Below are 23,446 nucleotides of genomic sequence, written 5' to 3'. Positions count from 1 at the left end.
ATGTGAAAATTTTGTTTGTCCATCTCATACCTACTTCAGCCTGGGAAAATATTTCAACAATAAGCTTTTCCAAGAACAGAAAACCATCAGAAAAAAAAAAAAAAAAACTTCACACACACTTCACAAAAATCACTCAAACTGGTATTTTAGAGGGCTTTATTTGTGTGTTGACATATTACATGAAGACGTACATGAGTGCCAATGTTAAACCCATTAAATGGTCCCTTTAGTCCAGTCCTTCTCAAATAGCTGTGCACACCCCCCCTCAGGGACCTCAGGGAACATACTTTTTTGCACGAGAATAAAGTGTAAGTGCACATCCACTCAGTGGGTGGCAGTGGCACTCTCATTTTTAGTGTGTGTGCAGTATTTCTGCACTAAAAAGCACGTACAGCAAAGATCAGGAGATACAGTGCTGGCCAAAAGTACTGGCACCCCTGCAATTCTGTCAGATAATGCTCAATCTCTCCCAGAAAATGATTGCAATTACAAATGCGTTGGTAGGAATATCTTTACTTATTTTGCTTGCAATGAAAAAACACAAAAGAGGATGATTTTTTTTTTTTTAATCCCGATCATTTTTCACAAAACTCCAAAAATGGACTGGACAAAAGTATTGGCACCCTCGGCCTAATACTTGGTAGCACAACCTTAAGAAAAAATAACTGTGAACAGCTGCTTCCGGTATCCATAAGTGAGATTCTTAAAACGCTCTGCTGGAATTTTAGACCATTCTTCTTTGGCCAACTGCTCCAGGTCTCTGAGATTTGAAGGGTGCCTTCTCCAAACTGCCATTTTCAGATCTCTTCACAGGTGTTCTATGGGATTCAGGTCTGGACTCATTGCTGGCCACATAGATTCATTTATTTAGCTTGCAATGAAAAAACACAAAAGAGAATGAAAACATTTTAAAAATCATTATCATTTTACACAGAACTCCAAAAATGGGCCAGACAAAAGTATTGACACCCTTTGAAAAAATCATATCATGCTTGTGTAATAAACAGTACCTGTTACTTACCTGTGGCAAATAACAGGTGGTGGCAATAAATAAATCACACTTGCAGCCAGTTAAAATGGATTGAAGTTGACTCAACCTCTTTCTTGTGTACTTGTGTGTACCACATTGAGCATGGAGAAAAAAAAGACCAAAGAACTGTCTGAGGACTTTAGAAGCAAAATTGTGAGGAAGCATGGGAAATCTCAAGGTTACAAGTCCATCTCCAAAGACCTGGATGTTTCTGTGTCTACAGTGTGAAATGCCATCAATGAGTGTAAAGCCCATGGCACTGTGGCTAACCTCCCTAGATGTGGACGGAAAAGAAGAATTGACGAGAGATTTCAACGAAAGATTGTGCGGATGGTGGATTACGAACCTCGACTAACATCCAAACAAGTTCAAGCTGTCCTGCGGTCCGAGGGTACAACAGGGTCAACCCGTACTATCCGTCGGCGTCTGAATCAAAAGAGACTCTATGGTAGGATACCCGGGAAGACGCCACTTCTGACCCAGAGACATGAAAAAGTCAGGCTGGAGTTTGCCAAGACTTATCTGAGAAAGCCAAAAACGTTTTGGAAGAATGTTCTCAGGTCAGATGAGACAAAAGTAGAGCTTTTTGGGAAAAGGCATTAACATAGAGTTTATAGGGGAAAAAAACAGGCCTTCAAAGAAAAGAACACGGTCCCCACAGTCAGACATAGTGGAGGTTCTCTGATGTTTCGGGGTTGCTTTGCTTCCTCTGGCACTGGACTGCTTGACCGTGTGCATGGCATTATGAAGTCTGAAGACTACCAACAAATTTTGCAGCATAATGTAGGGCCCAGTGTGAGAAAGCTGGGTCTCCCTCAGAGGTCATGGGTCTTCCAGCAGAACAATGACCCAAAACACACTTCAAAAAGCACTAGAAAATGGTTTGAGAGAAAGCACTGGAGACCTCAAAAGTGGCCAGCAATGAGTCCAGACCTGAATCCCATAGAACACCTGTGGAGAGATCTGAAAATGGCAGTTTGGAGAAGGCACCCTTCAAATCTCAGAGACCTGCAGCAGTTGGCCAAAGAACAATGGTCTAACATTCCAGCAGAGCATTGTAAGAAAGTCATTGATGGATACCGGAAGCGGTTGTTCGCAGTTATTTTGTCTAAAGGTTATGCTACCAAGTATTAGGCTGAGGGTGCCAATACTTTTGTCCGGCCCATTTTTTAAGTTTTGAGTACAATGATAATGATTTAAATTGTTTTTTCATTCTCTTTGTGTTTTTTCATTGCAAGCAAAATAAATGAAGATATTACTACCAAAGCATTTGTAATTGCAATCATTTTCTGGGTGAAATTGAGCATTATCTGACACAATTGCAGTGCTGCCAGCACCGCATGTGTCACTACCCGATCGTAACTGGCTACTGGATCGCAACGGATTGCTACTGCGCATGCGCAAACATTTCCTTTCTAGCGATGACGGCAAATATAGATATGTGCGTAATAGATTAAACAATAAATGTAATTTTTTCTTTCTTTTTAGTGGATTTGATAATAGTCTCTGAAGCTTTACAAAGGCGGAAGTGTTTGACGAAACATGTCAGGTGATTAAACCACCTACTATTGTCAGGGATAAAAGAACAATTTGACTAATCTATAAGTGTAGGCAAAATGAACCTAATACAACTTTTAAGAGACAGGTATGTCAGGAAAGCACTGTTTAAGTGAGGGATGTTCCGATCACATATTTTTGATTCTGAGTCCCGATCCGATACCGAAAAAAAAAAAAGTTTTGTTCAACCACCGTGCCGCCTTCATGATGTGAATTCTATTGAAACAAAAACAACGTAGAAAAATGCTCGTCTTTATTAAATGCTTCATTGAGTGAGTCCATATAAATCGGTCCACGCTGCTGAGAACAGCCGCTGACACACACACAATGAGTTGCCACAGCACACTACCTCCAGTGTTTAACAAGCTAAACGATGATTGACACATTCAGGGCTTTGAAGGTAGTGCTAACAAGCTTTTCTGGCAAGATCAAAGCTTCAATGCCAGTCAATCATTGTTAACTTTAACAAGCAAACTCCGGCTGCCTGCTGACCATGAAAAGCAGCAGGAGTGAGAGTGAGAGGGTGTAAGAGCATGAAGCAGAAAAACATATATTTTTTAAATTAAAAACATTATTCTTTTCACCCAATTCCCATCCTCTGAAAAATGGCGCGATCGGCCCGATTTCCGATCACGTTATCGGATCATCCCTAGTTTAAATTCTTGAAGGACATTAACAGAAAATAATTGAGAAGCACTGCTTTAGTCCCTTTAACATGGAGAGTCCCAGATTTAAAATAAAAGCAACATTTAACTCATTCACTACCAAAGACGCATAACAATGTTGTTTTTTAACGATTAAAGATGGGAATGAACAATATTTTTTAAGGCTGTAAAAATTATCGCGTTAACGCACGGTAATTAATTTTTAAAATTAATCACGTTAAAATATTTGACGCAATTAACGCACATGTCCCGCTCAGACAGTATTCTGCCTTTTGGTAAGTTTTACAGCAAGGTTTTTTGTGCTGTCTAACAGCGAACTCTTGTGGTCGCTTTGCGACATGGTTTATTGCTTTCTTGCCAGTTCAATATGGCTGCACGACGTCTCGGGCTGACGCCCACGTTGTAATGTTGTGCTTATATGATCCTTGGACAAGATTTGTCCGTAAGTATGGTTGTTGTAAAGAATGTACATATTATGTTAGTAAGCGAAATGTTATATTTTTTGTATGAGACGCTTTTTGTTTATGTTTAGTGAACCTGTATAGCGTGCTAAGCTAACGTTGTTGCTAATCCAATGCTTGTGTACTTTTTTATTGTAGTTTCACTACGGTCTAAAGAGGACAGTGGTTTGAGGCCATTTTATTAATAAATCAGATGAAAAAGGAAGAAGTCTGATTGTTAAGGCGTCGTTCACTAGCTGTCTAGCTTTGGAAAAAGTAGACGCTTCGGAGTGAGGACAGCATAGACAGATTTAAATGACAGTAGAGTGAAATGCCCACTACAGTCCCTATGTACCGTGTGTTGAATGTATATATGCATTTTGTGTCTTATCTTTCCATTCCGACAAATTATTTTACAGAATATATATATAATTTACAGAAAAATATGGCATATTTTATAGATGGTTTGAATGCGATTAATTGCGATTAATTACTATTAATTAATTTTTAAGCTGTAATTAACTCGATTAAAAATGTTAATCGTTTGACAGCCCTAATATTTTTCTGTGCATTCAGTCCACTTTTTGGACCTTATCAATGCTAACAAGGTCCAATGGTCCCTTTTTTTTCCTTGAATAAGACCTCATAAAGTAATCAACGTGTCATTAATAAAGATATGGTACTGTATGCTTGAAAGAATTTCCTGTGTTCTTCAGCCACACCTATCTTATCTGAAGAAGGGATTTTTTTCAACTTTATGTTGATATTCATTTTTAGCAACTTAATGAAGGGTAAAAAAATTATCTAAAAAATGACCTTTTAGCTTGAAGTGAACAGAGGCTAAAACCACTGTTCCTGGTGTCTGATCTGAACATCTCCAATCTGGAAACAACAACAAAAAGAGACATCTGATCGTTTATCTCCTTAAATTATGCTTTAAAGAGCGAAGGTTGAACACACCTGCACGTGTGGAGGGGCGCTGAGGACATAAGTGACTGCATCAGCAACATCTTTGGCTTTCAGTGCCTGGAGATGGAACAATCATGTCAAAATTCTATGCAGCAATAATTCACTGGCTGCCAATGACGACATGATGGAATATTCTACATCGGTAAAATGTGATCCCTCGTTTTCGTGGTAATTGGGGACCAGAACTCGCCGCGACAAATGGAAAACCGCAAAGTAGTGCCTCCCACCAAGAATATATATACAGTGGGGCAAATAAGTATTTAGTCAACCACTAATTGTGCAAAGTTCTCCCACTTGAAAATATTAGAGAGGCCTGTAATTGTTAACATGGGGAAACCTCAACCATGAGAGACAGAATGTGGAAAAAAAAAAAAAAAAAAAAAAAAAAATCACATTGTTAGATTTTTAAAGAATTTATTTGCAGTTTCGTGGTGGAAAATAAGCATTTGGTCAATACCAAAAGTTAATCTCAATACTTTGTTATGTACCCTTTGTTGGCAATAAAGGAGGCCAAACGTTTTCTGTAACTCTTCATAAGCTTTTCACACACTGTTGCGGGTATTTTGGCCCACTCCTCCATGCAGATCTCCTCTCGAGCAGTGATTTTTTGGGGCTGTCGTTGGGCAACACGGACTTTCAACTCCCTCACAGATTTTTTTATAGGGTTGAGATCTGGAGACTGGCTAGACCACTACAGGACCTTGAAATGTTTCTTACGAAGCCACTCCTTTGTTGCTCTGGCTGTGTGTTTGGGATCATTGTCATGCTGAAAGACCCAGCCACGTCTCATCTTCAATGCCCTTGCTGATGGAAGGAGATTTTCACTCAAGATCTCTCGATACGTGGCCCCATTCATTCTTTCCTTTACACAGATCAGTTGTCCTGGTCCCTCTGCAGAAAAACAGCCCTAAAGCATGATGTTTCCACCCCCATGCTTCACAGTGGGTATGGTGTTCATCAGATGCAATTCAGTATTCTTTCTCCTCCAAACACAAAAACCTGTGTTTCTACCAAAAAGTTCTATTTTGGTTTCATCTGACCATAACACATTCTCCCAGTCCTCTTCTGGATCATCCAAATGCTCTCTAGCGAACCGCAGACGTGTACTTTCTTCAGCAGGGGGACACGTCTGGCAGTGCAGGATTTGAGTCCCTGGCGGCGCATTGTGTTAGTGATAGTAGCCTTTGTTACTGTGGTCCCAGCTCTCTGTAGGTCATTCACTTGGTCCCCCCGTGTTTTTCTGGGATTTTTTTGCTCACCATTCTTGTTATCATTTTGACGCCACGGGGTGAGATCTTGCATGGAGCCCCAGATCGAGGGAGATTATCAGTGGTCTTGTATGTCTTCCATTTTCTAATAATTGCTCCCACAGTTGATTTCTTCACGCCAAGCGTTTTATCTATTGCAGATTCAGTCTTACCAGCCTGGTGCAGGTCTACAATTTTGTTTCTGGTGTCCTTCGACAGCTCTTTGGTCTTGGCCATAGTGGAGTTTGGAGTGTGACTGAGTTGTGGACAGGTGTCTTTTATACCGATAATGAGTTAAAACAGGTGCCATTAATACAGGTAACGAGTGGAGCCTCGTTAGAAGAAGTTAGACCTCTTTGACAGGCAGAAATCTTGCTTATTTGTAGGTGACCAAATACTTATTTTCCACTCCAATTTGGAAATAAATTTTTTAAAATGTGATTTACTTTTTTTTTTTTTGCCACATTCTTTCTCTCATAGTTGAGGTTTACCCATGTTGACAATTACAGGCCTCTCTAATCTTTTCAAGTAGGAGAACTTGCACAATTGGTGGTTGACTAAATACTTATTTGCCCCACTGTAGGTATTCTTTGTGTGTTCAATGTTTTTATTCAGCTTTAGCATTGGAAAGATATACATATAAGACATGTTTTTTTTTTCAATTAAAATACAATGTATCACAAAAGTGAGTACACCCCTCGCATTTCTGCAGATATTTAAGTATATTTTTTCATGTGACATCACTGACAAAATGACACTTTGACACAATGAAAAGTAGTCTGTGTGCAGCTTATATAATAGAGTTAATTTAGTTTTCCCTCGAAATAACTCAAAATATAGCCATTAATATCTAAACCCCTGGCAAGAAAAGTGAGTCCACCCCTTAGAAACTACATCCCTAAATGTCCACATTGAGTACTGCTTGTCATTTTCAGTCCAAAATGTCATGTGACTCATTAGTGTTACTAGGCCCAGTTGTGCATAGGGAGCAAGTGTGTTCAAATTTGTAGTGCAGCTCTCACACCATCTCATACTGGTCATTGAAAGTTTCAACATGGCACCACATGGCAAAGAACTCTCTTAGGACCTTAAAAGACGTATTGTTGCGCTACATGAAGATGGCCAAGGCTACAAGAAGATTGCCAACACCCTGAAACTGAGCTGCAGCACAATGGGTAAGATCATCCAGCGTTTTAAAAGAGCAGGGTCCAATCAGAACAGGCTTTGGGTTGTTTGTCCATAGAAGCTGAGCGCACGTGCTGAGCGTCACATCCAAATGCCTTCTTTGACAGATCTTTGCAGGAGTGCTGTCAGCATTGCTTTAGAGATTGAAGAGGTCGGGGTCAGCCTGTTAGTGTTCAGACCATACGCCGGTCTCTACATCAAATTAATGTGCATGACTGTCACCCAAGGAAGCCTCTTCTGAAGACGGTACACAAGAAAGCCCGCAAACAGCTTGCTGAAGACATGTCAACAAAGCACATTGATTACTGAAACCATGTCCTATGGTCTGATGAGACGAAGATAAATTTGTTTGGTTCCGGTGGTCTCAAGCATGTGTGGCGGCTAACAGGTGAGGAGTACAAAGATAAGTGTGTCATGCCTACAGTTAAGCATGGTGGTGGGTATATCATGGTCTGGGGCTGCAGGAGTGCTGCAGGGTGGCGTGGCTCAATGGTAGAGTAGTTGTCCCCCAACCCAGAGGTTGTGGGTTCGATTCTCTGCCTAAACTACCTACTGCCTTGCAGTAGGTAGATGGCGATGTAGTGTAAAGCACTTTGAGCAGCTTGAAAGGTGGAAAAGCGCTATATAAGTATAACACCAGGTGTTGGAGAGTTACATTCCATTGAGGGAAACATGAACTCCAACATGTACTGCAGCAGAGCATGATCCTCTCCCTCCAGAAATTGGGTCGCAGAGCAGTGTTCCAGGAAGACAATGACCCCAAACACACCTCCAAGATGACCAGTTCTTTACTGAAGAGACTGAGGGTAAAGATGATGGACTGGCCAAGAATGTCTCCAGACTTTAACCCAATAGAACATCTTTGGGGGATTCTCAAGCCCAAGGTGGAGGTGCGCAAAGTCTCCAATATCTGGCAGCTCAGCAACGTCATCATGGAGGAGTGGAAATGCATTCCAGTGGCAACCTGTGAAGCTCTGGTCAACTCCGTGTGCAGGAGAGGAAAGGCAGTTCTGGATAATAGTGGTGGCCACACAAAATATTATCAGTTGACAACTAATATCGACAACTTTCATTAAGGGGTGTACTCACTTTTGTTGCCAGGGGTTTAGATACTAATGGCTATATTTTGAGTTAGTTTTAGGGGAAAGTAAACTAACCCTAAACCCTAACCCTATTATATAAGCTACACACAGACTACTTTACATTGCGTCAAAGTGTCATTTTGTCAGTGCTGTCCCATGAAAAGATATACTTAAATATCCGCAGAAATGCAAGGGATGTACTCACTTTTGTGATACACTGTATAATTTAAAAAATACAGTGTACCGGAACATACACCCACCGGCCACTTTATTAGGTACACCATGCTAGTAACGGGTTGGACCCCCTTTAGCCTTCAGAACTGCCTCAATTCTTCGTGGCATAGATTCAACAAGGTGTTGGAAGCATTCCTCGGAGAGTTTGGTCCATATTGACATGATGGCATCACACAGTTGGTGCAGATTGGTCGGCTGCACATCCATGATGCGAATCTCCCGTTCCACCACATCCCAAAGATGCTCTATTGGATTAAGATCTGGTGACTGTGGAGGCCATTTGAGTACAGTGAACTCATTGTCATGTTTAAGAAACCAGTCTGAGATGATTCCAGCTTTATGACATGGCGCATTATCCTGCTGAAAGTTGCCATCAGAAGTTGGGTACATTGTGGTAATAAAGGGATGGACATGTTCAGCAACAATACTCAGGTAGGCTGTGGCGTTCCAACGATGCTCAATTGGTACAAAGGCGCCCAAAGAGTGCCAAGAAAATATTACCCACACTATTACACCACCACCACCAGCCTGAACCGTTGATACAAGGCAGGATGGATCCATGCTTTCATGTTGTTGACGCCAAATTCTGACCCTACCATCCGAATGTCGCAGCAGAAATTGAGACTCATCAGACCAGGCAACGTTTTTCCAATCTTCTATTGTCCAATTTCGATGAGCTTGTGCAAACTGTAGCCTCAGTTTCCTGTTCTTAGTTGAAAGGAGTGGCACCCGGCGTGGTCTTCTGCTGCTGTAGCCCATCTGCCTCAAAGTTCGACGTACTGTGCGTTAAGAGATGCTCTTCTGCCTACCTTGGTTGTAACGGGTGGTTATTTGAGTCACTGTTGCCTTTCTATCAGCTCGAACCAGTCTGGCCATTCTCCTCTGACCTCTGGCATCAACAATGCATTTCCGCCCACAGAACTGCCGCTCACTGGATATTTTTCCTTTTTCGGACCATTCTCTGTAAACCCTAGAGATGGTTGTGCGTGAAAATCCCAGTAGATCAGCAGTTTCTGAAATCCTCAGACCAGCCCTTCTGGCACCAACAACCATGCCGTGTTCAAAGTCACTCAAATCACCTTTCTTCCCCATACTGATGCCCGGTTTGAACTGCAGGAGATTGTCTTAAACCATGTCTAAATGCCTAAATGCACTGAGTTGCCGCCATGTGATTGGCTGATTAGAAATTAAGTGTTCACGAGCAGTTGGACAGGTGTACCTAATATAGTGGCCAGTGAGTGTATTTCCTCCACACCCTTCTCAGCTTTTTAACCCCTGACCCATTTTCATGCCTGAAAATGTGACGAAGACTAATAAGTATATTCGCCCAAAAGATTATGACAAAAATGAAAAGGGCTGCCTACCTTGTTTTTATTTACCATGCGAGTTATTGGCTAATTGCAAATCGCGACAGGCTTAATCGTGATGTCACCAGCACTATAAAGCATGATCATTCACAGCCAGCCCTTTAAGTTTATTTAAAAGAATAGTAACATTACCTTATAAGTGGAGTACACGGCAGCTGCTTTTTCAGCATCACCGTCGTTGAGCCGATGAAAGAATTCCGTCTCCACGAGACCGGGAGATATACACTAACAAAGGACAAGGAACTCGAACTCAGACAACACAATGAATTTTCAGAAAAAAAATGAGCCCAAGTGCGAGTGGTACCGAAGCTCTTATATGGGTGTTGGCCGCGAGCAGTTCCTGCCTCAAGGCCTCCGTCAGCGCTGTCACTGCAAACTTGGTGGCGGAGTAGAAATGCACGTCGCTGCTTGGAACCACGCGATGACCGGCCATGCTGTGACACAACAACACAAGTCACATTTGCTGCGCACAATGCCAAAGTGGTACCACAAACTGTAACATACAGTGGGGAGAACAAGTATTTGATACACTGCCGATTTTGCTGGTTTTCCCACTTGCAAGCCATGTAGAGGTCTGTAATTTGTATCATAAGTTCTCTTCAACTGTGAGGGACGGAATCTAATACAAAAATCCAGAAAATCACATTGTATAATTTTTAAATAATAAATCTGTATTTAACTGCATGAAATAAGTATTTGATACATTACCAACTAGTATATATTTCGGCTCTTAGTTCTTTTTTAAGAACCCCTCCTGTTCTCCACTCATTACCGAAAGTAACTGCATCTGTTTGAACTTGTTACCTGTATATAAGACACCTGTTCACACGCTCAAACAAACTCCAACCTCTCCACAATGGCCAAGACCAAAGAGCTGTGTAAGGACATCAGGGATAAAATAATAGACCTGCACAAGGCTGGGATGGGCTACAGGAAAATAAGCAAGCAGCTTGGTGAGAAGGTAACAACTGTTGGAGCGATTATTAGAAAATGGAAGAAGTTCAAGTTGACGGTCAATCTGCCTCGTTCTGGGGCTCCATGCAAGATCTCACCTCGTGGGGCATCACTGATCATGAGGAAGGTGAGCGATCAGCCCAGAACTACACGGCAGGACCTGGTCAATGACCTGAAGAGAGCTGGAACCACAGTCTCGAAGAAAATAATCGGAAACACATTACGCCGTCATGGATTAAAATCCTACAGCGCACGCAAGGTCCCGCTGCCGAAGCCAGTGCATGTCCAGACACGTCTGAAGTTTGCCACTGACCATCTGGATGATCCAGAGGAGCAATGGGAGAAGGTCATGTGGTCGGATGAGACCAAAATTGAACTTTTTGGTCTAAACTCGGCTCGTCGTGTTTGGAGGAAAAAGAAGGATGAGTACAACCCCAAGAACACCATCCCAACCATGAAACATCACTTTTTTGGGCTGCTTCTCTGCCAAGGGTACAGGACGACTGCACCGTATTGAGGGGAGGATGGATGAGGCTATGTATCGCCAGATCTTGGCTGACAACCTCTTTCCTTCAGTGAGAGCCCTGACGATGGGTCGTGGCTGGGTCTTCCAGCATGACAACGACCCAAAGCACACAGCCAAGGCAACTAAAGAGTGGTACCGTAAGAAGCATCATAAGGTCCTGGAGTGGCCTAGCCAGTTACCAGATCTGAACCCGATAGAAAATCTATGGAGGGAGCTTAAAGTCCGTGTTGCCCGGCAGCAGCCCCGAAACCTGAAGGCTCTGGAGAAGATCTGCATGGAGGAGTGGGCCAAAATCCCTGCTGCAGTGTGTGCAAACCTTGTCAAGGACTCCAGGAAACGTTTGGTATCTGTAATAGCAAACAAAGGTTTCTTTACCAAATATTAAGTTCGATTTTTGTGATGTAGCAAATACTTATTTCATGCAACTAAATGCAAATTTATTATTTAAAAATCATACAACGTGATTTTCTGGTTATTTGTATTAGATTCCGTCCCTCACAGTTAAAGAGAATTTATGATACAAATTACAGACCTCTACATGCTTTGCAAGTGGGAAAACCAGCAAAATCGGCAGTGTATCAAATACTTGTTCTCCCCACTGTAGGTGTCATAAAGGAAAAGAAGGCATGTGCCGGTTACCGCTTTCAAGGTTTACCGTGGCATAGAAGACCGTGGCATGAAAACGTCACGGTTTCAAAACCACTAAAATTTTCCGTCATACCGTAATACGGTATTAGCTATTTTCTATGTCCCCAAAATGAAGCGAGAAATGGCTTGGAGCGGCAGCGCTCACCCCTGCCCCTCTGGTTGTTGCTCTGCCGATGACACTGCTGTTGCTGTTGAAACTACACCTGAGTTTTTTCAAAAACTCTTGAAAAAAGTCAAGTCTAGTATGGGAGAATTTCGCCTACCGAAAAGAAACAGACGGCCACGGCTTAGAAGACGAAGGACAGCAGACTACGCCTCCAACATAATTTCACATTAACGTGACCATCATCCATCACTTTATACAAAATTAAAGGTCGGCAAATGCTGTCATGAACGTTTCCCACCAGCTACGGGAGTTCACTCCAGCGTGTTTCGTGTGTCTAGCGACGGTAAAAGAAGCACTGTAACGTAGGCTTGTTAACGAGGCTATTAACATGGCTATCATGCCAAGACGGCTAACTTGATTCCTCACTATAAGCGTACTTTTGTAAAGTCTTCAGCCATTGTAAACATCTGTTCAAAATAACATTTTCATAATACAGCCTGAGGTGTATTTTCTCTCTGGCGACTTTCTGTGTTGAAAGGCTGTGGGGGTGTGTGTTTATAATGTGTAAATAATAATACATGAGTCATACACACGCACTCCGTCTTTTAACTCTCGCTCCCCATTAAGGCCGAGTTATACTTCCGCGTCAAACCTGCGCCTTCAAGGAAGACCCGATTTAGGACCCTGCGCTATAGCCTAACGCGGTCCTATTGATTTTTCAAACCCTGGCGTCACGTCGACACAGATGACGTGACGGAAAAGGACTGTGATTGGTCCGCTCAGACTGTTGTTTACGGTTCAGCTCAAAATCACCGGCATTGCACACGCAAAAATGGACCAAGCCGACGGGAGTATCACCGAAGAGCAAGTCTCGTCATGACATCATTAAGATTGCCAAATGGAAAGGTCAGCGATTGAATAAAAAAATGGAAAGACCACCGAGACTTGTGTGTGTTCGGAATCGAGTGGCCACATGAAGCGGTGACCCAGTCGGCCAAAAACTGCCAGGTTTTCACCACTTTATACCGTATTTTTGGTTGGTGCCCTTCATCATTTATTGTAGTGATGCACGATAATGCATTTTTCAACTGATACCGATAACTAGTAATTTCCTCCTCCTCCCAGCCGATAACCGATAATGTCAAGACGATAATTCTATTAAAGATTTACTATATACAATTTTAAATTATACACAAGAGCAAATGTTACTGTGCAAAAATAGAATTTATTGCTACTTTTTCCACACCAAATGGGAACAAGTAGTAAATTCTAAAATGAATTAATATTAATATTTACAAAGTAAATACTTAATTGCACAAAAATGCTTTTAGGTATTGGTTGAGACAAAACGTCGAATGCACACATTTGGAGGCTAAACCGAGTATATATTTATCGGATTGCATTAGGGCTGCAGCTATTGAATATTTTAGTAATCGAGTAATGGACTGAAAATTCAATCGAATAATCGAGTAATTGGATAAAACATTTTTTTTTTTTTTTTTTTTTTAAGGTAAAGAGCAATTATAAATATACATGAGATTAAAAGACATTTAATCCGATATTGAACCATTTTTGTCAATCAATGTCTTTATTTTCGATGTACATTGTTGAAAACAGCCAACAATTGCATCTAAGATGTGACTAGAAAAAATTCACTGCTTTCACTCAAAAAACTTCTAGATCTTATTAAAAAAAAACATATTGCTTACCTAAAAATGTAATTACGGTTGATAACACACATCACTTGAAAGCTACGTGTTTTCCCCACGTGTTTCAATTTAATTTCCATTTGTGTCAAGTTTTTAAAAAAAGTTTTAGTTAAGTTTTAAGTTAGTCTAAACTGTAAGTACTGGTAGGATTTTGAGTTTTTGCAGTGTTCAAAATAAATGTATGATATCTGCTGTATTGGAGCACATTTATTCAGTAATGACTACTGAGCTAAAACTGACAGTTAGCTTTATTATGTTTTAATTTTACACCCATATCACTCTACAGCGCTGTGTTTTTACAGATTAAATAAAGCCTGTATGTAAGACACGTTAGCCACACATCGGCAGTGGTCATAATCAATAGAAACCTAACCCTCCGAAGGGCTAACGTTATATTAATGAGTGACAGTAACGTTATATTTATTAGCGATGAGAAGTCTACTGCTTAAAGATGGCGGCTGTTTACCAACGCTGCCCAGGCGCGGCCGAGTCTGTCATTTAGCATCTAGTCTTAAATCAGTGGTGTCAAACCGATTCCACAAAGGGCCGCAGTGGGTCCTGGTCTTTGTTCCAACAGATCCAGCATAGACTGTTCAACCAATGAGGTTTCTGCTAAAATAAGCAGCACCTGACGGGAATCAACTGATTATACTTGTAAGACACCAGATTGGTGAAAAGGTATTCATCTCGTTTGGTTGTAATGAAATCCAGTACCCACTGCGGCCCTTTGAGGACCGGTTTGACACCTGTGTCTTAAATGCATGCGATATCTATGAGACGCATCGGACACTACCTGCTACCAAACTAGCATCATGCGGGCATAGTTTTTAGCAACATCGGCGTAGTTTGTAGCGGCTGTCAGCTGCGGTAAGTTTTTTTTTTTTTTTAATTGCTTCTTCCTCTATGCACGTGATGTCAGCGCGTTGTCCCGCACTAAAAGTAGTCCGGGCAAAACGTGATGCTTAGAGCTGGCAAAATTAAAGGATTCCTCGAGGTGAATAAAATTACTCGGATCACTTTTTAAACTCGAGTTACTCGAGTTGCTCGAGTATTCGTTTCAGCTCTAGATTGCATTATCGGTTGAATTTTGTTTTTAATCTGGATTATCGGTGTGACCTCATAATTGCCATTATCGGCCGATAACTATCGGTAACCGATATTATCGTGCATCTTTAATTTATTATGTACATCTGTTTGCTGTGAGCCTGTGACTTATTTACGTGTCACACTTCAAGTATATGATGAATAAAGCACAGGTTTGGTGTCAAAAGAGTTGTTTTGATGTTTCAGTTTCAACAACAGACAGTTCACACACGATACATCATCACTGATTGAGAGTGCCTCGGTGCTTTTATGATAACGTTAACATCAAGGCTTCCAACGCAGTTTGGGAAGTTCCATTGACGCCAGAAATCTGCTATGGCTTCCACCTGGCTGTTTATAGAACACGGCAAACAAATCGGGCTGGAGGGCTTTGCAGACCTCGGACAAAACGCTGGACGCAGTGCCCGACGCCAGTTTGAAGCTAGCCGCCACAGCTAGTTGGTTTTCATCTGAGGCTAAAACTCTCTATGCGGCATCAAAAGTTGGACAGACCGCCTCGAAACAGTCTTCTGCGTCACCTGTGCCTCAACATTTGTAGGATCAACATTTATTCAATGTTGATGAGCTGAATATCCACATTCAAGCGTGGCATTTGGGGGTCACAAAGCTGTTTACTCACATCATCAGCCAGTACTTCAGTGCGTCTTGTGGTTGATAAATCTGAGAGTGAGATTTGATTTTTGTTGTCATTTCCTCCTTTTCTTTCCCTTTGAACATTGCTGCCATCACTTCAGTCATGCACCCTACATCAGAGAACGGCTTCTTATGTTTGGCCAACACCCACGACACTCTGAGTGAGCACTCCGTTGCAATTTGTTGTTTTGTCTTAAGATTTTACAATAACCTTGCTTGACTCTTAATATGACTGCTTCAACCTGGTAATTTCTTGCCTTCTCAATTCCGATTTAGGAGGAAACTTATCTTCAAAAGAGCTGTGCTCTTTAACATAATGGCGTTTCACATTTTCACTTTTTATCAGAGCAACCGTCTTTAAGCATATTAAGCACATAGGTTTGGTACTTGCACTTGGTAAAATGGACGCATATTTGTCAGTCCATTCTTCATTGAAACGGCAATTTTCGTTGTCCACTTTTCTTCTCTTGGTCAACTTTGAGCATGCCATTTTGTTAGATTCGATCTTCTACTGGTGGCATGTGTGGTGTTAGTGAACGTTGCTTAACTTTGTGATCTTGAACGTTGCCCGCATGTAGCAAGAGCGCCGGGGTCTGGCCGGGGTATAACACGGGGAAATAAATCAATCAATCAAATTTGCTCACAGTATGACTCACGTTCTTGAATGAAAAATAAAGTGCACGACAGCATGCACAAACAGATTGCAAAGTGCCGGGTGCGACTCGTGTTCAAGGTTGCTGACACTGCTGCGGTCCGTCCACGCTAGCTAGTAGCATGCAGGCTCTCTCAGCCAATCAGCGCATCCATGCACGCTCTTTCAGCCAATCAGCGCATCTAAACAAACTCTCAGCCAATCAGCGCATCGTTGTCATAGAGATGACAACAGAAGTGAGAACATGGAAGATGTTTGACTAAAAATGAAACAGAATTTAGCGATAGAATAGTAGCACATAGTGATAGAGCGGCGAATCATACAAATGATGTATGCTGAAAAAAATTTGTTGGTTTTTTTTCGTTTTTTTTCGTTCATCTGTGGGTCCGCAGAGAGGTGTGCCGTGGTCCGGTCGTGGACCGTGGTCCGCTAATTGAGTACTATAAGTTCTATAAGAGGTCTATAAGTTATATTTATTTCAATTTTATTCATTTTTTGTTATTTTATGTATTCATTTTAACATATTAATTCATTTCAATTTGGCAATATGTTGTGAAAAATTTAAAAATCCTGTCCAATGGAAATTTTTTTTAACCCATACGTCCCAAAATAACACATTTTGGAGCTATAATTTCAATACCGTGAAACCGCTGTATTTTTGCTTAAGGTTATCATACCGTCAAAATCTCATACCGGCACATGCGTACTACAAAATGAGTAGTTAAATCATATAACAAACAGGTTTTGAAGATTTTTCTTAAAAAAAAAAAAAAAAAAAAAAAACTCGCAGAAACATTTAAATCATTTATTGCGAATGATAAAAACTAAATTAATTTACAGCATGGAACAAATGGTTTACAAAACTGAATGTTTATAACCAATCAAATTTCACTGAGTTAATTAAAAATGAATATAATATAACCATGGAATAAATGTTTTTAAATTTAAATTTAAACATCTTCCAATCAAAATGAATTGGACGTCTAGCACCGTCTATGACAGCCCATGAGTTAAATGAATGCCCTATGTGTTAAAGTGTCATTAAAATAAAAAAATATGTTAACAAATGATATAGTAATTCAAAAATATTACCTTGATTACGATTACTGAATAAATTAATACAAAAGATCTTATTACATGTACTGTATTTTGTTAAATGCTATTAATTATTAATATTTACAAAAGATTGAACAATGAAACAACTTTGAAGACAGTTGGCATCGTAGCACCATACTTGCGACTGATAAAATAGTTGTGTTACCTGTTGATGTTGATAATGTGCCCATCGTCCACATTTCTTTCTTTCATGGACTGATAAGCCTCTCGTGAGCATATAGACAAGGCAAGTACATTGACCTGCAAGGAAACAACAACAAATGACACAAATGCATCAGCATTTGCTGTGCTGGAGTGAACCTACATCCAGCATGTTCCTCCAGCCTGAGCTCTTGCCGCACAACAAATGACACAAATGCATCAGCATTTGCTGTGCTGGAGTGAACCTACATCCAGCATGTTCCTCCAGCCTGAGCTCTTGCCGCTCAGCAGGGGCTCCGGGTGGGCCAAGCCTGCGTTGTTGATACACACGTCTACGCCCTTGTGCTGCATTTTGATAGCGCTGAACATGGACATGATGTCTTCCTCGCGGGCCAGGTCGCACTTCATCGGCACCAGTAGGCCCCCGAGGCCTTCACGCTGACATTCGGCTGCGATGGACTGCGATCAGGGCGAAAGGCATGTATCAGTCAACAAATTATTTTCTACATAAACAAATAAAAGTTTTTATATCATGAAAAAACATTTGCACCTTTCTCAACTCTCATTATGTTTGCCGAGTGTTCTCACATTGTGATTAGTGCCGCACGATTTAACTCGAGTATTTGATTAGAAAAAAAGATCCAAATTAAATTTTGCTGCCTCGAGTATTCGTTTAATTAAAGTGGGGTTGTAATGGTTTATTTTGAAAGTGTTTGCATTGAGTTTTATTGATTTGGGTGGCTACACTGCCCTCTAGTCTGCCTCATTTCACATGGCTGAATCCAGCTGGTCCATGTTAAGACCAACATAAGCTAAGTTTTTGTTTGAGCTAGGGGTGCACGATATCCATTTTTTGAAACCGATATCGATAACTTCCTGCTCCTCAAAGCTGATACCGATATCGATAACCGATAATAAATATATAATTTTAAAAATGTATAACCTGAGTTTTTGAACACCTGGAGGTTTAAAAAAAAGTAGTGGTGGATTCAACATAGATTTGCCTTTGATCTCATCAGATTTTTCATAATGACATGAACAAAACAGTGCGTTTCACTTCTGCACTGCCCGACAGCCAGCTAAGAATGAATGCACTTCCATAAACCACAAGGCTTGGTCTTTTCTTGCTTTTATGGGAAGACACTCGTCTTAATATTGTGAAAGTACAACAGAAAAATACACATATTCAATATTCAATATACAACAAACTGCACAATACACTTATATACACAACTATTATATGTATAGCATAGCACACTAGCTTGAGCTACTAAAGCATTGGCTGGCTTCTATATCACAATTTATGAAGTTCTGTACATATGACCCTTCACCACAGAAGTAAACATACATTGCACATCCATATGTTATAGTAAACATAAAATACTTACATATATTTCCGAGGTGGAACCGTAACAGAAAGCATTCACGACTGTCAATGCTACCGCTAGACACCACAGTGTGTAAGTGATTGAAACAAACTACTGTAACAAAAAATAGATGCAGTGAATTATTCTGTCTAGCAGGTGGGAGCAATGGCCCGCAAATGGTCAACTGATTTCCCATACTACTGTGTAAACTGTAAAGCCAGAACAGTACATATTATCAGTCCTATTATAAATGTTATTGGATTTATCGGGATGATGTCATAAGTCCTATCATCGGACCGATAATTATCGGACCAATAATTCTCGTGCACCAGTAGTTTGATTTAATGTTTTCTAATGCATTGGTAATTTAGTTTACAGGTATGTTTAGCCATTTTCTGTGGGAATATGTGTCCGAACCATTTGTGAAGAGCATTGTAAAAAAAAAAAAAAAAAAAAAAAAAAAAAAGTTAGCATTTTATAGCATTTAAGCTAGCAGACTTTTGCTGTGTAAGTTAGCCAATTGTTCTTTTGTTGTACATAAATCCTTATTTTATTTTTTTATAACGTTTGAGGCTCAGCTCGGGTATTTTAATTTTTCATGTTCCTTATCTGATTACTCGATTATTCGAACTAACTATTTCACCGATTAATCGACTACTAAAATAATCGATAGCTGCAGCCCTAATTGTGATCAAGCACCAGACAAAGATAATTTAAGTATAAGTTAGTTTTTAAAATGTATTTATTAAGAGGAAGAAACTATAATGAGCTACTAGCCTGGAAAGCTCAAAGCCAGGAAACAAAGCTACCTGGCGTGCTTGGAAATTATGACGGGGCGGGGTGATGAAAGAGAAATCAAGGGCGGGGCCTGTATTTCATATGAGATACAATTTTAATTTTACAACAACAACAACAACAACAAAAAAATAAAATTTCGGTTGGAATTGTATTTTGCTAAAGTAATAGTTAGGTCAACAACAAAAATATAGTAATTTGGGAGTTTTTTCATGTAACATTGGTCCCAGAGCTCCTTCTATTTCTGTTTGTTTACGGGTAAATAATTACAACAGTGGTCCCGCTACGCATTTAATTTTCAAAGTCAAAAATTGAACAAAGTTGAAAGGACTTGATGGCTCTTAAATTTACCTAAGTTTTTATATCATTGCAGGTTTGATATTTAAAGTGACTATAAAACAACAGAACACACATACCGTATACCCTTTTCCCTTGAAAAAGATCCACCATATACTGGTTTCTGCAGTTGCAAGACCAGAATTAAAACACAACAAATCCAGCAAGGTTCTACTGAAGGTTTATTTAGTACTTTTGGATGATATCATATATTTTTTGTCCTAGCTATCTACCATGCCCTAGCAAACTCCATGACGCATTCTCGAAAAATTGTCTTTTAGGTGGGCACCAACCTTTATTTTGTCCACGTCCCTGCCGCAGCCCACAACTGTCATTCCGAAGCGGACCAAGTCTTTGGCAATAGCCGCACCGATACCAGCCGAGGCTCCGGTGACCAGAGCCACTCTGCCCCGCCAACGCTCCATCAAATTCGGCGTGCTTCTCGCAAAATTACGGTACAGGTTAAACTAGTTACCCAACTTTTTTGGCTTCTGTAAACACTTGACGTTCCCAGACAATTGAATACTGCGCGTGAGTAACCACGCCCACCTCCTGCACATCACTATTTTACTCAACTCAAAGATATCACATATATAAGGCTAGATGCCTAAAGGCGCAGTTGGTGACGTAAGTAATTAGCGGCCATCTTGCGTCGGTAAACTTTCTCGCGGATCTAGTGCAGCAGCCGCAAAGTGAGTATTTTTCGTCACGAATTCGCAAAGGATTCTGTTTTTGCATGATTTCATGATTATATTATATTTAGATTTATTGTCGAAACACTGAGGTTCCTATATGGAGTTAAAGACTTTTTTTTTTCTTTCCCCAAATCAATTTGTGTTAATGTAATTTATTTATTCTTTTTTTCCCCTCTTTTTCTTGGGGGGGGGGGGGTGCCAACGGAAGGCTTATCTCTGCAGTACTTTATTATTCAACATGAAGTTTTTCAGCGTATTTTCAAGGACTGTCAACTAAAGACTCCTTTACGTATTACGGAGCCCCCCGGGTGCCAGGGTAGAATTTTTTTTTTTTTTTAATCATAGCTAATCTGTACCCACAGTTTACTAATCTGTACCCAGAGATTACTAAAACTGTACCCACAGTTTACCAATCTGTACCCACAGTTTACTAAACTGTACCCCCAGTTTACTAATCTGTAACCACAGTTTACTAAACTGTACCCACAGATTACTAATCTGTACCCACAGTTTAGCAATGACCCGGAAACTGTTGTCACCAATGTTTGGCGGGGACTCCAAAAGCCGAGGGACCGACCAAGCAAGCACCTGCGCCTTTTGCCCTCGACAAACAAAGGGGTTTTAAAAGGTAACTATGGCACATTTTCTTTGGTAGCCGTCTACATTTTCAGGTGTCATCAATCAATATGGCATGTTGTTTTTAGTAGCCGCTAATGCGGCTACTAAAAATAGCTAACTGACAAATGAACACTACTTGAATTAAGCACGCACGGACACGACAGCAGCACAGAAAACGTGCAAAAACAATATGCCATATTGACTGATGACACCTGAAAGACGCCTGCCAAAGAAAACGTGCAATAGTTACCTTTTAAAACCCCTTTGTTCGCTGAGGGCAAATGGTGCAGATGCTTGCTCGGTCGGTCCCTCGGCGTTTGGACTCTGAGTCCCCGCCAAACATTGGTGACTACTGTTTCCGGGTCATTGCTAAACTGTGGGTACAGATTAGTAAACTGTGGGCACAGTTTAATAATCTGTGGGTACAGTTTAGTAAACTGTGGGTACAGTTTAGTAATCTGAGGGTACAGATTAGTAAACTGTTGGTACAGTTTACTAATCTGTGGGTGCAGATTAGTAAACTGTGGGTACAGATTAGCTATGATTTTTTATTTTTCTACCCTGGCACCCGGGGGGCTCCGTAGTACGGAGCCCCCCGGGTACGGAGCCCCCCGGGTGCCAGGGTAGAATTTTTTTTTTTTTAATCATAGCTAATCTGTACCCACAGTTTACTAATCTGTACCCAGAGATTACTAAAACTGTACCCACAGTTTACCAATCAAACAAAAGAAAATATAAATCAGAGATACAAGGCAAAAATCAGTTTTTGTTAAAAAAAAAAAAGAAAAAAAAAAAGAAAAAAGGTTTTCCATCACTTCCAAAAAATGCGGCCGAACAAAAAAGCCTACCTTCAAAATAGAGGCGCAACAATTAATCGACAACTAATCGATTAGCAAATTAATCGACAACTCTTTTGATAACCAATTAATCGTTTAGAACCTTCTTCACCTTAAACTTGTCTAAATTCTTGAAATTATAACATAAATATAACTTCTTAGTTGTAAATATTATCAGATTTCTTCATTTTGTTAAGTCAAAGTAGGACATAAACAAAAATCTGCCTTGACTTTGGAAACAACAATTGAAAATTTTTGCCAATTTTCTGATACCTTATTGTTTAAACTAGCTTCTTAATAAGGCTGCAACAAAAAAATCGATTAAATTGATTAATAAATTAGTTGCCAACAAACTTATTAGTCGATACAGTTGTAGACTACAGTTAAGTCAGGAAGCTGTAATAAAACATTATTTTTGAAGGAAATAGTCACCCATTTTGTTTTCATTGTTACTTACAAACAGGGGCGGACTGGGACTAAAAAGCAGCCCTGGACTTTGACTCAGCCCAGCCCACAAGAATCGCTGTACGAAGGGAAACACAGACCCTCTAGGGGGTCCGGGGGCATGCCCCCCCCCCCCCCCCCCCCCCCGGGAGAATTTTTTTTTTACATTTTATTGTGAAATGCATCATTTTCGTGCACTTTGAGAGAAAAATGAAGAAAATGTGTCTAGACTCTGACTGTCTGACTTGGGATGCTCAACGTACTGCAAGGCTGAACTGGAGTTGGGTTCATGATCTTCCACCCTAGCTCTAAGATCAACCTGAATAAAAAAATGAAATAATTAATTTTTTAAAGCAAGTTTTATTTATCCAATTGATTATAATAGCACATATCCCGTGTCTATAAAATGACTTCATTGTTTATGCCATAATTAATCTTGCCACACAAATAATAAATTATAATGAAAATACAATAAACATTTCAAGACAAATCATGTACACATAACCTTCATTGAAAAGTATTAACCAGAAAACAAAGCAATATATAAATGATTAAAAAATATATATCATATCAATTTAACTACCTAAACTTTAAAGTAGTAAAACCTTTCATTTTATTGATATTTTGTTATATTTCTTCTGAATTAATATTTCTGCCGCGTGTGCATACGTTGTTTTACAGCTAAAATATTTTTTCTTAGGAGAGTGATAGTAGGACTAGCATAATGTAACTTGACACGATTGCAAACGGGTACATGGACTAGCTGGCACTAACCCTTTAATTGTCATTCATTTCATTTAAAATGTAGCTACCTGGTGGATAACAATTGCCAGTATACCGAGCAAGTAACCCTCTTCATCCCTACTTATTTGTTGCCTGGCACGGCCAGACTGTTCTCCCTGTATTTTTCAAACACTGAGAGAATAGCTGGAACAGCGGTGAGTCTGGAGTACCAGGCTAACTTACTTGTCCGACGCTTGTCTGGGGAAC

At 40.3% G+C, this 23,446-nt stretch overlaps 1 protein-coding gene across 2 annotated transcripts; it reads right to left on the bottom strand.

Annotated features, from left to right (window-relative positions):
• Positions 1-144: 144 nt before the first annotated feature.
• LOC130911214 (dehydrogenase/reductase SDR family member 11-like) lies at positions 145-20,381 on the bottom strand. 2 transcript variants are annotated; one of them, XM_057829025.1, is made up of 8 exons: positions 20,157-20,381; positions 17,615-17,824; positions 17,370-17,464; positions 10,081-10,210; positions 9,909-10,001; positions 4,653-4,718; positions 4,509-4,574; positions 145-871 (listed from the first exon to the last, which is right to left on the bottom strand). In XM_057829025.1, exons 1-7 carry the CDS (start codon positions 20,286-20,288, stop codon positions 4,533-4,535), a joined length of 768 nt encoding a protein of 255 aa, XP_057685008.1. In that variant the 5' UTR covers positions 20,289-20,381; the 3' UTR covers positions 145-871; positions 4,509-4,532. The 2 variants fall into 2 exon arrangements, with proteins under 2 accessions (XP_057685008.1, XP_057685007.1); XM_057829024.1 differs by lacking the exon at positions 145-871 and having other exon boundaries at positions 2,228-4,574.
• Between the last annotated feature and the right edge of the window lie 3,065 nt (positions 20,382-23,446).

The sequence above is a fragment of the Corythoichthys intestinalis genome, unplaced genomic scaffold (assembly GCF_030265065.1).
Source record: "Corythoichthys intestinalis isolate RoL2023-P3 unplaced genomic scaffold, ASM3026506v1 HiC_scaffold_23, whole genome shotgun sequence".
Taxonomy (NCBI): Eukaryota; Metazoa; Chordata; class Actinopteri; order Syngnathiformes; family Syngnathidae; genus Corythoichthys; species Corythoichthys intestinalis.
Note: the sequence above shows the minus strand (reverse complement) of the source record. Positions and strands in the feature narration are given on the sequence as shown.